We start from the raw sequence: 16,374 nt of genomic DNA on the forward strand, positions 1-16,374 counted from the left end.
TGCTGTGCTCCGCGGTTTCACCTGCATTGCTCCGCTCCTGTTGGTCTTAGCGTGATGATAATATACAGGGTGTAATCGTTAAGTGTGCACAGGCCATTATTCCGTAACTATTGCAGATATCAAAAACCTTTATACTGATATCGAAAGGCCTTTACCTAATGAGTAAAATGACAGTAATAACTTTTTAAAAATAAAACGAGAACTATCCAAAAATTTTACACCAAACACTCCCTTACATTTAGTATGAGATATGACTATCCTAAACATGTAATATGAAAAATTTTGGTTCTTTTTAGAATTTCTGCTTAAATTACTTTGTAAATTTTAATAAAAATTCATTTAGAAACTATAAACAGAGCTTGATGTGGAATACAATGGTATTCCAAAACGAGGTCGTCACTTCAAACATTTGCTTTGAACACAAAATGTATGGAAAATTCAATGTATGGGAGTGTTTAATGTAACTTTTTTGATTATTTCCCGTTTTATTTTTTAAAAGTTATTATTGTCATTTTACTCATTAGGTAAAAGGCTTTCGATATCAGTTTAAAGTTTTTTGATATCTGCAATAGTTATGGAATAATCGCCTGTGCACACTTAACGATTACACCCTGTATACTATAAGCCTTCCTCAATAAATGGGCTATCTAACTCGTCAGCATATATTATATCTTGTATATTAGTATAGATTTACAAGAATTACACTACGATAAAAAAAAAAACAAAAATGAACTGCTTTACAATGTACCTAGGTAGGTAAATAAATAGGTAGGAAAAGGTACGCAAACAGGTTCTATTTTTTCGAAATTAATTACTTATATTATTTAAAGTAAGGTACTTTCAGAAGTTAGAGCATAGTGGAGAACCATTCTTTTGACAAAGAGTATTTATTATATAACAAAAAAATTGTATTTTATATTTTAAGTCAACAAAGCAATTTCATTTCAGTTCAACACAGTGATTTAGAAGACAATGTACCTATCTTTGACGAAATATCTTTAAAGTAAATCTGACAGTAATGTATATTATAATGTATTTCAAATGAGTGTATATTAGCTATTTCACAATGCAAGTAATCTTCGGCATCTGTAAAGAACAAGGAACATTAACTCAAAGCAAATGAGCCGTGATCGATGGCAGTCTAAACATTAATTTAAACGTGTTGAAATTATCACAACCAATCTAAAATAAACGAGATATTTTTATAGTTTAAATCTATACTAATATTAAAGCTGAAATGTTTGTTTGTTTGAACGCGCTAATATCAGGAACTACTGGTCCGATTTGAAAAATTCTTTCGGAGTTAGATAGTCCATTTATCAAAGAAGGCTATAAGGCTATAATATTATATCATCACGCTAAGACCAGCAGGAGCGGAGCACTGCGATGGTGCACGTTGAGGCCCAACTAGTAGGTAAGTAATAAATAATGCATGATTATTAATACTTTCGTATTTAACTTAATCGGTACATTTTTAATTAATGACTCAACTACCATTTTATCTTACATGATATATTTTAGATAAGTTTTCTTAGAACAGAATAAAAGATGATAAACAAAAGATTACAAACGCCTACTCAATGTTGCGGTGTTAATAATTGTAAGTATGCATCGTTGTATGGAGAAGAAATGAAGTTTATTTGAATTAGATAATCTCGGAAACTAGGTTGAAAATGAAAAAATAATCTTGGTGTTACATAGTCCATTTACACCTTTTCCAATAGGAGCGCGCCAGAAATGAAAAAAGTTACCAAAATTCTATAATAATTTATCAGAAAAAGCTACTAGCATCAGCCATCAATTATATTTATCATCAGCCATCAATTATATTTATCATCACAACCTTTTTGTAAAAACCTACAGGTAAAAATGAATATATTTTCTTTCCCATAAACCAATCCAAATAATGACCCACTTGTTACCCTAAGAAAAGGAATTACGTCCAACGTGTTATCAACAAACACTGGAGCGATATGTCCGAGATGCATTATCACTTATCACTGATAAGAGATAAGCACTGATAGCGGCTGCCAGTACGAGCCGAGTTGTGGTAAACGATGTACCCGGATACGTAGAAATATGGTAAGTGTATCTTTATAAATCTATAAACATTAATTGATTTTTAAACGACACATGTTTACGTTTAATAGTGCAGTAAGTCCTAATGAATAGAAATGTTTATAAAAACCCTTTAAACCATTTCAAAATATGAAGTGTGTATGATTTTAACGCACGTAGACCTTATTCAAAATAGAAGATAACGTTTATTTCCTTTTTTTTATTATAACTCTAAGACAAAGACGCATTCAGCCAATGTCAAATTGCATTGAAAATAATAATTATAATATGTCAATTGTTTTTTTTTTAGTTGTTTACTATTGTGGTAATGTTTTTTATTAGTCATAAGATAGCATTTTATCTAAGTTGTTTTACCTTTTTATGGTCATATTTTTATGATTTTATCATTATGACTAAATAGCAAATAGCCCAAAATATTTATTAATAGATAATAAATTATAATCATCATCTCCATATTTGTATCCTTATTTGTAGTAATATATATCTAAGAATATTTTTCATTAAATTTAAGTATGTGTTCAATTATAAAATTTGAAATGTCATTCTTTTAATAACAGCTAGTGTTATTTTAAAATTAACAAAATATAAATACGTCTGAAGTGGTATAAAGCTTTGAATCGTAGATAGTAGGTACGTGTCTCGTTATCTGAAGTACTTATTCGTTTATTGTGAAATAGGTTTAGAAATTTAAAATATTTGATACTTAATTTTTAAATAATATGAACTGGCTGAAAATTAGCGTTGTTTTCATAACTGATGGACCAACTTTTGCTGATCCTACTGTCATGTTTTTTTTTTTATTTGATTGATAACAACCATTATTATATCCAACCATTATTTATAACAATAACCGTTTTATTTATTTATTGAAAACTTAACCAATATTCAATATTTTTTTCTGAACTACCTATTCTTCAGTCTATACTTAGATAGATTAATTCCACGTCTAAAACAGTATCTATTCACTTGTAAATAATCTAATGTGAGCATGTTTATGTCACGCATTCCTTTGATAACTTCAAATGTGTTATCATTGATTATTTTATCGTAAGCTCTAATAGAGACGCGCAATAATGGGAGAGGACTCAGTGTGTGAAATGTGAATATTATAGACAAAAAAATATAGAAATTTCAAAATTAAATATAAACAAGAAACTGCACCAAGAAATCACAATTAGATTGTATTGATATGCAGAGTCCAGAGATATTATAATTAAATAAGTTTGAATGTTAATTGTATGAAATTCGTATAGATAAGCAAATAATATATTTAGTTGTACTTATTACATTATGTAACTGAAAATCTGGTAGTTTAACTAGAGTGTGTTTTTTAGCAACATACAAAATGCATGCATGTGAAGGATGAAAATAGCTTCAAGATATATCCTATAATCTTAACATGAGTAGGCATGCATTATCTTAATCACTTATTTGCATAATAGTCACTCATTAGTCAAGACTTTTCCTGCAGACATTACAAAGAAATTCGTCACCTTATTACATCATAGGTCAATAGAAATCTCGATAAAATAAAGGAAAATGTAACGCATGAAGAATTTTATAATTTATTTTGTGCACTTTGTATCTTACATCTATCACTTTGCATCTTACATCTAGATAAATAAATAGGGTGAATTATACCACTGTTATACCAATTAAAAATACTTTATATCTCATCATAGTTTTATAAGTTATTTTTTTGAAGTGAAATTTCTTTATGCTCGTTGATACCGTCAATAGATAGTAAGGCGACGATTTTGGTATCTTTGAAGTTTCACTTTTGACACGTGTGCTCGGCACACACGCTCTTTTTTATTATTATCGATAGGAAAGCGTTCGACCACAATCTCACCTGATGTTGAGCTAATATGTGGCCTAATGTGTGATTTTTATTACTTACTACTAATCGTAATTTTTTTCAATAGGGCTACATTGTTCGTATGTCCGCCTGTAGAAATTTTAAATGTAGAACTTAATAATTTAATGTACACATATATGATAATATTATGTTATAGGTATATTTAATGGCCGGAATAACCTATTTCTTACAATATTACTGACCTTAAGTAAAATTATTTTTCAGTGCTTTCATTGAAGAAGAGGTGTAACAATATATTATCATTAATGTATTGATAACAGTCACTTGTAGAACTGATAATATTTGAAGAATAATTATACTATCAATGTTATTATGATAAGCAATAAATAGCTTGCATATTTATTCAATTTATTTATATCTAGATAAGTTAACTGAAGAAAACGTTCGCAAACAATTATTGCTCATGTTTACTATTTAATATTATTTGCAATCTTCTGATGCAACCATTAGAATTTTTTTAGAGATTTACGTGATAATCAGACTCATATTTTAATACCATTAACCAAATTTATTGATATTCACAATAACATACAAAATAATTTACAAGAGACAAAAACCTCTACCAAACATTTGCTATGCTACTTTCTGAAGGATCTATGAAATAACTACAAGTGTATATGTATTTTGAAGAAATAGTTATAGTAGATAATTATATTAAGAGCATTTGAATATGTAGTGATAAACAAATAACTATTCCAGGAGACAGAAACGATAATAATCGTGAGCGTGTTCAGCGCCGCGTGGTTCGTCCTCCTGCTCGTCTGCATCATCCTGTGCACGCAGGTCTCCAGCCTGAGACGGAAGATCCACGACCTGAACAATACAGGCCGACTTCGTGTACAGTAAGTCTGTTCAATTGTTTAGCTAATTTTTTAAATTATGAATCAAAAATATCATAAAAAGGCGAGAGTAGAGCACTAACTCAACGCTCCGCTTATGAGGCGTGCAAAAGATAATTATAATACACAGCGAGATTTGGTTTTAAATGATTCAAATAAAAACTTAGATTCAATATTGTGATGGGTACAAAAAGTAGATAGACATACATGCTCTAAAATTAAGATAAGATCAGCAAATGAAGGCATGCATTTGACGATAGAAAACAAAGAAGTTTCAATTATGAAATTCAATCACAAAAACTATCATTATAGATTCCTTCATCTTTACAGTGTACCTACAATAGCACATGAATCAATTTATTTTAATACTATTATATATCTTCAGGAAACTACAGATGAGTCCGGAAGGAAACCACGCGTTCAACAACCCAGCGCTAGTCCCTGATGAGGAACTGTCTCGGCGCGGCTTCTCCATGTACCAGGCTTCCGACGGCGACCTGGAGAGTGGCCGAGGTACTGATCGGTACGACGATAATGATTTTAACATCAATAAAGTTAATGAGCATTGATGAATGTTAGGAATAATAGCGGGCCCAGTGTTCCTCCCTTGGGAATGCCAAATGCCCAGTTTTAACAATAACTGTTTTCATAGTACGTTACTAGCAATTTTATACTTAGGGTTTTTTTCAAATTAAACAGATTTTAACATGTCAATAATTATACTCTATTCATAACAAAAATAAATATGACCTATATTCTGTGATCCATAAAACTTTTAATCGTTTAACGTATACTATTGCTATTGCTCATGGGATTACAATTGTTTGTTGTCTCAATACCGTTTTTTCTACTAGCCTATCTCTACATAAAACCAAACATTCCAGGCAGACGGGTGGGGAGTTCGTAGAGGAACTGTCTCGTAAGATAGACGACAGACAGCAAAGGCAGAGCCAAGCCAACGGTCACCCGCCACCCTTCTTACTCCAGAGTATAGAAGACAGCAAAAAGAAGACCAGAAGTATGGTCAACCCCGTGGCGAACCCAGGACGACATAGCAACACAAATCCGAACTTTATCTATTAATTTAAATTGCCATTTTCCTGCAAAATGCATTTTCTAATTTGATAGGCGCGATTTAAAACCATGTCATTCGCCTTATCAATGACGCATTAAGCAAATAAAAATGTTAGGCTTTGGGCAAATACATTGCTCTTGTCAAGCCATAAACTAATTGTCCCTATTAGACCCAATTTTCTTTGTCGTCGAGTTCTGTTTAATATTGTCTCAGATTTAAGCACAGAGGACGCAAATTGTGCTCATTTATGAAACAATGTTTGTAAATCCTATTCGGCTTTTGTGTTGCTAAAAATATATCGTCAAATTTGCAGTCGCTTCCTCTACAAACTAACGGAAGCTTATGAGTAAAAATGCAGTATTTTCACTGATTTTCATAACCTGAAAATTACGTTGAAATTTTATATAAGTATCTATTTTAAGACTAATTGTAATTATAGTTTTAATAAAACTTATTTAATTAATATTGTGTTTCATTTCGAAGTAGTTATACCATAATAAAAGATTTGTTTAAAATCAACAATTATTTTAATAAATAACAAACTTAAATACTTACAATATCTATTAGTTACTACCTACATACAACTATTAAAGATCTCATAAATATTGCACAATCGATATTACAGTCTCATTTTAATAAACAAATATATCTCATTTCTAGGCGAACAATAACTAACTTTAAAAATAGTAAAAGAAATTTCTGTCCGACAAAATCGCATAATTTTCCGCTTCGGTTAACAGAACATTACTGTAGCTTAATCCTACAATCTAAGATTATCTTACAAAGTAAACATTAATCTATAAAAACAAGGCAACAATAACAATGTATTGGATCATGCGATTCTTATGCGCTTTATTTTTCGTATGTATGGTCTGGAAGCGTAACGATATCCGTTTGAACTTCGCTTCCTGCATCTTCCTGTACGACACCTCGAATATAGGCTATTGTTATTCAAGAACCTGACTTTATTTTTCGTTGGCACTGCTTTAGCTGCATATCTAGTATACGTATCATCGTTTTCCTTATTTAGATATCTTGGATATTTTTCCAAACTATCATTGAACTCAGTCTCAGGTTTACGCGCTTTGTTCGATTCGTGAGCATCTAATATGTCCTGAATACTCTTATAGGCTTCCTCCTCTTCACTGTTTTCAATGTATGATGGTTTAAAACCGCTCTCAGTTTCAGGCAGTTCAACCTTATGCTTTTCAAAATGTTCGAGATGTTTCAAATAATTGTATGTTTCTGGATCATTTGATTGAGATATCGGTTTGAAGTTCGATAGACCTACAAAATGTAGTGGTGATTCAATTTTAGCTTTTTCTTTTTTAGTCTTGTCTTTTTTGTGAATCTTGTTGAATTGTTTTGCGTATCGGTCGCCGAATGAATGTGGTTTGTATTGGTCATCGAAATCTGGATCCTCTTCATCCGTAGAGATATAGTGTTCCCGTGTTTGAGAAGCCTCCGCTTTTACTTGTTTCGCACGATCGATATCAAATCGAATGTTGGGAGGAAGAGTGGCTCCGTACAGATCCTTGTCTGATGTCTTTCCGTATATTTGGTCGAGGACTTTTATATCGTCCATCCAAAACTGCGAGATACCTGAAAAAATTAAGTAAAGTTTTTTGTTAAATAGATATTGTTTGTTTTTATTACATTGCGGCCTAAATAAGTCTACGAGACGAAATAACATAACCGCGTAGGTACAGTCAAAGCAATGTACACCGCACTTAGATTAGTTCCGGTTAAATGCTTTAATAGATAAAATGCTATCAACGATAGTCACCTTTAGAACTCGTTAGCGAGAAAGTAAATAGCGGTGAGTCGATATTTCTCACTACACAGTACACACTATGTACTAAACTTTCGATTTCTTTGCAAACAAACGTAATATGAGTATTATCTACTAGCTGTGCTCCGCGGTTTTACTCCGCTCCTGTTTGTCTTAGCGAGATGATATCATATAGCCTATAGCCTTCCTCGATAAATGGGCTATCTGACACCGAAAGAATTTTTCAAATCGGACCAGTAGTTCCCGAGATTAGCGCGTTCAAACAAACCTCTTCGGCTTTATAATATTAGTATAGATGAACTAAATATTTGTAGATAAGTGATTTCTTAATTAGGTACGTGTTATGAAGGTAATTAGCGGAGGTAGCAGAGCGGTTAAGGCCTCGAACTTCGGAAAAGTCAAGGATTCGAAATTGGTTTAACGTGCGTAAAATTCAATTGATAATTGATATTATTAATTTCGACCTTATTGTCATCGCCATCGTTCCCATAGTAAAGGGACATATCGTAGAGAATCAGAAATACTCTTGATGATATAAAAAGATTGAAATACAAGTGACTTCTCCGGAAACTTAGTGATTTTCTCGTAAAGAATACCGATCGACGAAAACATGTAAATTCAATTTTACTAGGTATAATTTATCTTCTTAATTTAAAGAATTAGGATTATGAATTGCTCTATATTTATGTAAGTCTAGGCTAGTACTCATGTTAAAATTTTTTTCCTACTTATAATGTTGTAGAAATCTGAAAATAAAATATACCGAGTGCATTCCTGAACCTAATTTAAATATTTTCGGAAAATCCGCTGCCTGATTTTCTATAAGTGAACTGTGAAAGCGATAACTTTTTGACAATAAGGCAATAAGTACAACATATCAACATTATATTTTTTTGTTTTTAATATGATAACAAATAAATAAAATAATTACCAGAAGGTTTAGTAACTCCACCGTGAACTGCGCACACCGCCAAAACAAAACACAACGCGCGTAGCGTACACATGCTTACTGAAACAATAAATTTCTCTCTACAAATAATGTTATAATTTATTATAATATATTTATTAAAAAGAGGAAGTATTTTTTCATTATTTATAAGAATTGTCAAAACTTCCTCTTATTTTTTGCTATTTAATACAATCAGCATTTCCTTGCATTTATAATTATTAGATAATACTTCATTTAAACAGTAAAAGATAATCTATAGAGATTGAGGTTAAGGACTTACTATTCAGTAACTATTTTGTTAAGATACTATTATTTTTAATTCACTAGCCTCTACTATAATACACTTACCTATATCACCTCTACTTTTTCACCCCAGTTAAGATAAATTATTACCTATGCACAAAAAAATAAAGTCTCGATCAACAAACAAAATCAAGAGAAAGCGAAGTAATAAACATAATAATAAAATCCATACAGTACATTTATTACCAACATAATTAATCGTTTATAAAAATTATCGTTTTTATCACCGACTTTGTTTATCAGAGCCGCAGACTTCCTACAACAGATTCCTGTTTTATAGAAAGTACATTGAGATTACGATCTCGACACGCTACGTAAATTTATTTAAATATCTATCTATTTAAATGAAATTTCGCCATATAATAATTCAACAAAGAAATTTATATTCGGTTGCAAATAATAAGTTATTCAAAAAGTTGCCTACATAGCTAGAAAACAAAAAAGCATGTCATTCTTCTCATTAACTTGCGGTTATTTGAATTTAAATAGGTAACGTAACGGCACCAGTCTTGTACAGATTAAGGAAAAAATTGAAGTTTTTTGCAAATTTCTCGTAGGTTTTTTAACTTTATTGGATATTGTTTAGTTATACCTTTAGTTCAATGTTAGTTTAACGTAACCAATGTTAGAAAAAAGATTACAATGCATAAATAATGAAGTTATTTATAAATTAAAAAACCACTTTTTTGCACCAGTGTTGGACAGTGAAAAATCTAATGATGGACACCCAGTTTTGGACAACATCCAGTTATGAACACCTATTTATGGACTGTACCTAATGTCGTTTCTCCTGTTATTTACACTTGGAGAAGACTTATAGTTATCAATAGAATCTTGAAAATGATGATTGGAATACAATAAATCGGGGATGTATTTATAAAAAATTGTACTTATTAATTATTTTGCATACTTTTACTATTTAAAACAGTCTTAATTTCCATTTTCTAGGCAAAAATTTGACAAATGCATCGTTAAATACGAGTTATGTCCGTTAAGAAACACCAATATGGTTTTTTTTCTCAATAAGTCAGGGATGAAAAATATAACTAAAAAAGTACTGCCATTCCATCCATTTTGGGACTTCTTCTTCTTCGTCATATCACTCTAGGGGGGTAGATGTTACCCGCTTCACGATGTTCCGCCATATCTCTCTGCTGCCTGGCATTCCGCTACACTCGTGAAGTGAATCGCCAATCTGAATCCGCCAGCAGCCTTAATCTGATCGGTCCATCGATATGGATTACAAATTGTAGCACGAGGCAAAAAGTTTTTTTTAAACTGTTGTCAAGATGGTGTGGATGAAATTTAAGCGTGTGTGCTATATGGTGGTGGAATTTAGCAGCAGACAACGATCCAAACAGTTCATCAGAGAACTCTCTATGATAGATGAGTTACAATACGCATAAGTATGCGACTTCTCTACGCAGTGAAAGAGAATGAAGCCGAGAACGAGTCGCACAGCACATAATGACCCATTGTTCTAAAATATATTCTTCATGTTTAGATAGATATTATGTTGTTGGACCCATTAGTGTAATTTTAACAAAAAATATCACTGTCCATTATAGGAACCTAAGCAAATCCAGTCATGGACAATTGTTGTACAATATTGGAACCCTTTGTTTGAAATGGTCGTGATAGGTATATTATTAATCAGAAAGAAAAGACAATACAGAAAAGCGCATGTAATTAATACCTTTAAAAAAAGTTTATTTTCGACATATGTCCATAAATGGATATATCCATAGAATTAAATCCAGTTATGGACACTGATGAATTTTATTTAAACAACATAACCTATCAAGATACTAAATCGTGTAATATTTCGTACACTTAACTACTATAAATAAAAGTAATATCAAATTTTGCTGACATTTATACAAAAATTCTTATAACCAAAATTGTGTCCTCACTTCCTTAAGGATTTTCTTAGTAAAAACGGATTTCTTCGAAACGAGTCGCAGCAACTAAACATAACGTTCTGCCATCTTCAAACATTTTGGCCGAATAAGATGAAATGTCGTATTTTGATAGCTTATGAACCAAACTTTTATTTTAAGTATTGCCAAATTATGTAACGTTAATTTTGGTCTTAATATTTAAATTTAATATTTATTTTGTCCATTACTGGATGCTTGTCCACGACTGGTGCCGTTACCTTATGTAGTTAGAAAATATTATTTCCAAATATACATACCTATTTAACTAGTATTGTACATTACAAAAAAAGAAAGCTAAAATTCATAATATACGTAGTTCTAAAAACCATAATTTCCAATGCATTGCTTCTGGGTAGGTATAGTTGCCATTCGTGAAAAAATTCCTATGAATTCCTTTGGGTACTCGAAATGGTTCATTTCAAATGTTTAAAGATTAAGTACAATTGATTTTTTTTCCGTATGCTTGTATAATTGGTATTATACGATACCATCAATGTGTTTTTTTTTATAAAATAAAAGATATAGCTATAATCCTAAGTAGTTCTAAGGTTTATCGCAAACCCTTTGACTAAATTCAACATGCGTTAAATAAATATTGAGACGCTTTGAAGAATGTAAGGAAGAATGGGTGTATAAAAATAAAATCGCCTGTTTTGTAGCAGTTTATTTGAGCTTAGAGTTTAAGCTCTATGAATTATGAAAACTATTAAAAAAGAAAACATTCTGTAGTATTAATTACTACTTAATCCTTTCTTATAAAATAAGGTTTTCATAATTACAGCTAGAATGTCTTTTTATTAAAGCACCTCTAACATGATAACTTAAAATTAGGTAATTTATTTCCCTAATGATACAATAAACAGGCTCCTTAAAACACCATTAACTTGTGTTATCAAAAACCGCTTACCTTATTGTCCAGAGCACATTTCTCACTTTCATCACTAAAGAAACATGAATGAAAGTTAGCAGAACCTTACCTTACTTTATAAGCTTCTGACCACTCCGACTTTGTGTCCAGTCATTGCACGTAACTAAATAATAATACAATAATATTATCATCAGGAATTATATAACTTATAACTAACGAATGACTTATTGTATTATCAAAGGTTAATAATCATAATCAAAGGTAAATAATCTTTGATATCTGCATGATGGTATAACTTGAAAGTTGTAAAAACGCTTTTGTAAAATATTAAACTCATGTTAAATATTTTAATGCTAAAAGTTACTAAGATTTTTGTTTATTCTTTACAAAATGTAGAGACTAAAGTCATCGTCGTCCATCGTCACTAAGCTTAAGAAATGAAAAATTAATAATTAGGTAGTTACCTAGATGATTGTTGAACCTCGTACCCCTTAGATTACCTAACTACCAATATCCAATACCTATAGGTTCAATCTAGGTTCATATTTTTAGAATTTGTAAAAAACATAGTGAAAAATATTTTACATTATTTATACAATAAATAGTTAAGGACGAATTTATCTTTTCTTTTTTAAGATCTAAATTACACTGCGATTTCTACTTCATAATAATTATTATCTACACAATTCTAATCTAATAGGTATTACAATATACAATAACAATAAAATTTAATGATTGACTTCTAATTGATTTCGCTTTTTAATTATAATAGATATTATTGGCTTTTACAAGGGTTTTACTAACCTACTTAGACTAAGAATTTATCAAAAAAAGAAACAGTTTATCAATCCGCGGTTCATAACTGCATTGTATTCAGCATAAAACTGCGAAGCACTAAAATTATAGTAACTAACTCTCTTATCAAAAAAATATATAAAAATAAGGATTGCCGTTTAGTCATAAGTGGGTTAATATTATGGCCATAATCATCATAGCATTTCAGGCTATAGTCCCTGCAGTGGGATCCAAATATTTAAGGCATTACCTAACATGTTTAAAAAAATATTTATCTTTAGTTCTAAATCCGCCACTAAATACAATTTTCCTTCCGTGCGTATCCGTAACACGTAACTAGTAGAACTTGTGAGGGAAAGTCAAGTTCAAAATCCTCTGAACGTCCTGCATTGCCTTCCTGTAACGAGATAGTAGGTATATCCGATATCTCTGTTTACTATTCGCTAATAACCATGCACATAGTTCTGTAGTTAATAATAATAATCATGTTTAAATACAATTTTATCATGTTTAAGTACATTTAAACGTTAGGTACGTGCGAAAATTAAGTTGACCGAAAGTGTTATACAGAGGATGGTGTATGATGGTGTATAATGGATAAAATAACTGATTAAATCTGGATGAAAAAGTGCACATAAAGGTAAAAGGAGTGCGAATTAAGTTCCCCGATGGGGGACAATATGGGGGTCTTCAAGAGGAGTGTGAACAGGTACATTCTAGGGAAGCGCGCTCCATCTTAGGCCACATCTCAGCATCAGGCGAGATCGTGGCCAAGCGCTCCACTATTGCAGCGTAAAAAAAAACGATATTATTGTCCAAGCAACAGGTACAGTTCAATTCAAACTTAATGGCGGCTCGGAACACCGTAGGTACGATCCGGTGCGCAGAAAACAATTTTAGGTATTAGCAGGACGCTTTATAGGAACCTGTGCCCACCCGCACTCGCACCTGCACCTAACTTCCGAACCGCTATACGAATTGTGATAATTTGTTCATCCATGTAGTCGTAGATAGATACAAATAATCGTGTTGGCCTTTTGGCCGTAATTCGTAATTCTTACTAATATGTATTATAATTGGAAAGTGTGTTTGTTTGCATTTCTTTGATTTCGCAACGGAACGATTTAATGATATGACTTTAGTTATTGGAGAATTAGAGATAAGTAGTCGGGAAAGTAGCGGGACGTTGTCATAAAATATTTTGCGGCGGTGATCAAATTTCTCATTAAGATTTCTTTAATTAGGCGAGCGGAAAGCTTTTTATGATTTAATAAAGAACAACACAATAATTTACAAATCGTACATCCGAATTTAAATTTCCCGGGATTTCTTATTAAGGAGGATACAGGCATTTTAAATAACGCTGGTATTTTACCTATTTTCAGTGGCATAGGTTAAATTTTAAAATTCCAACCGATGCTGGAAGCGACTTTAACAGTTGTACCTACATCTTTTGCACGCCTCATAAGCGAAGCGTTGAGGTGGGTACTACTGTCACTTCGCGCAAAACATCTGATTTTTCAAACTTAACAACTTCACTGTCCCCATACAATACAAAATAACACTACCCCACGTCCATCAGTTTTTTTTTTTCTATTAGGGTAAAAAACATTCACATTGTCTTAATAAATTATATTTTATAAAAATAGTTATTGTTTTTATTTATTTTATTCAATTTATATTTATGCCTCATATATGAGCATGAGCGTGGGATAAAAGATTTTTTTTTCCAAGTTCAATGAGTCATATGTGTACACATCAAGTATAGACAATAAAACTTGATTGATGACCCGACGAACCGAATTTGATGAACCCGACGTTATAATAGACTATAATGAAGCAAAAGGTATAGATATTTCGGACCAACTAGCATCCTTTCACTCTGCTTTACGCAAAAGCCTAACTTGGTACAAAAAAATCGCTGTTGATATTTTATTTCAAGTTTCTGTAATAAATGCTAGGTGCATTTGGCATCAGGATGTCCTAAATTGTCTGTTTTGCAAGTACAAGAACATTTAGTTCGACATTTTCTAGGGCCAGCAGCGAGAACTACAGAAAATAACGTGCCTCAAGACTTTCGCTTTCTCTGACTCCCAGATCTCCAGTTTCTAGTTCATCTCCTGGCCATAGTCTTCAAGAAATTCCGCGTAATACTACAAACAATAAGTTAGTTCGAAAGAGATGTACCGGTTGCTATGAAAAATTAAAAATTCAAGGGCAGTTGGCTCGAAAAGCTAAACAAGTGCACACAGAGTGCAAAACATGTAAAAAAGCATTTTGTTTATATATCTACATCGAAAAACATAATATTATGTGTTGATTGGTTCTCCTAATAATACTTACAAACATATTTTTCATAATAAAACGTTTTCCTTTTCACTGTATTTTTTGTTTTATTTCGAACAAATAGGAAACACACACCTACCTACCTTAGTACCTACCACAGATAATGTATAAAACTTTTGCGAAAATTTATTTCAATTTCTTGAAGGTTAGGGTTTTCGCCACACGTTCACGTAATTATATTTAGAATATCACTCCACGTTCATAACAAAAATATACCCCAAAGATTCTTGAAAAAAAGAGTCACCTGTGACTCACGAACTTATTCCAAAAGTTCACCATGAGTCATATGTGACTCATTGGACAGTTAAGTTGTTAAAATGTCTTTATGTATCATACATTGCACTTGTAAGATAATACATACACACACATATTAAGAAAAAACACTATTTTTAACGTTCATGATATTTTTGATGTCATTTTTGTTATTTAAACTAGTTAAAAAACAGTTTAAAAAAGTTCTGTCTTGGACGTCCGTGTGTCTGTATGTGCGGATCCTTTTTCTTGTTAACACGATAGCGACCGAAATACTTTACTAATCGAGTCTTTTTTTTTCTCTTACGCTTGAGTATGCTCAGGAATAGAACCCTTTCATTTTTCAGGATCTGATTCGATGTGGTTTAATTGTTATTAAATAAACAAAAATAATAATTAATAAATATTTATTAAAAAAAAAATTATGAGGCGTGCACTTTTGGATTTTCCAAATTATTTTTTTTTTTAATTGTATCGAAGTTTTACATAAGGCGCAAAATCGTAACCGTAGTAGTTAGAAAGATTGATAAAAAAATGTTTAACTTGGATTAGGTATTTTACAAAAAAAATATGCAAACAGTAAAAAAAAATATAAATTTATTGTCACTCTAACCTAATATCACAATTGCAGTACCTTATTATAAACTTTCCAACTTATAGTCACTTCTTGACTAAATAAAAATAAAAAAACTCTTTTAGCACATAATCATTAAATTAATAAATTAAAATAACTGTAAAGAAAATATTAGACTACAGGCCCATGTTGAAAAAGTTATGGGTCATTTGAACCACCAGGTGACCTATCTAGAATGATAGCATAAAATAATAAGATTCAGCACTATGCCGTCACTTGTAAGCTGTCCACCAGACTGCAGATGAGAATTCGAATGTACAGGTAGAGATTTTTTCCCCTTGTCTCCATGATTTTTGTACGGCGTTGCGGAATAATGGATTAAAAACAGTATAGAAATAGACACAGATGCCACACAGTCACACATGCCCACAGATTCAACATGGGCCTGTAGTCTATATGAGAGATGACAAAATACTCTTACATTGAACAATTTTCATGAGTGTTAAAATTGATATATCATATACTTAACATTTTAATAACTATTCATGATGAAACAATAAAACAAAACATTTCTGAAACAATAATACAATGAAATACAAACTTACTCCATCTTCTTACAAAAACTTAAATAGACTTGGATTAAATGCAGACTATAATATATTCACAGCTTAATCCGTCAGTCC

At 31.4% G+C, this 16,374-nt stretch overlaps 2 protein-coding genes across 3 annotated transcripts; one reads left to right on the top strand and one right to left on the bottom strand.

Annotated features, from left to right (window-relative positions):
• Window positions 1–1,989: 1,989 nt before the first annotated feature.
• Window positions 1,990–6,247, top strand: LOC149483077 (uncharacterized). 2 transcript variants are annotated; one of them, XM_089703214.1, is made up of 4 exons: window positions 1,990–2,082; window positions 4,658–4,800; window positions 5,183–5,310; window positions 5,682–5,837. In XM_089703214.1, exons 1-4 carry the CDS (start codon window positions 2,080–2,082, stop codon window positions 5,702–5,704), a joined length of 297 nt encoding a protein of 98 aa, XP_089559340.1. In that variant the 5' UTR covers window positions 1,990–2,079; the 3' UTR covers window positions 5,705–5,837. The 2 variants fall into 2 exon arrangements, with proteins under 2 accessions (XP_089559340.1, XP_089559338.1); XM_089703212.1 differs by having other exon boundaries at window positions 2,001–2,082; window positions 5,183–5,320; window positions 5,682–6,247.
• Window positions 6,248–6,376: 129 nt separating this feature from the next.
• LOC149483078 (uncharacterized) lies at window positions 6,377–11,847 on the bottom strand. The gene is made up of 3 exons (XM_089703199.1): window positions 11,764–11,847; window positions 8,596–8,673; window positions 6,377–7,474 (listed from the first exon to the last, which is right to left on the bottom strand). The coding sequence occupies exons 2-3, from the start codon at window positions 8,666–8,668 to the stop codon at window positions 6,705–6,707; spliced, it is 843 nt and encodes a 280-aa protein (XP_089559325.1). The 5' UTR covers window positions 8,669–8,673; window positions 11,764–11,847; the 3' UTR covers window positions 6,377–6,704.
• Between the last annotated feature and the right edge of the window lie 4,527 nt (window positions 11,848–16,374).

The sequence above is a fragment of the Colias philodice genome, chromosome 14 (genome assembly GCF_061535455.1).
Source record: "Colias philodice isolate Cphi_HAF_F1 chromosome 14, ilColPhil1 Martin Lab GWU primary, whole genome shotgun sequence".
Classification (NCBI taxonomy): Eukaryota; Metazoa; Arthropoda; class Insecta; order Lepidoptera; family Pieridae; genus Colias; species Colias philodice.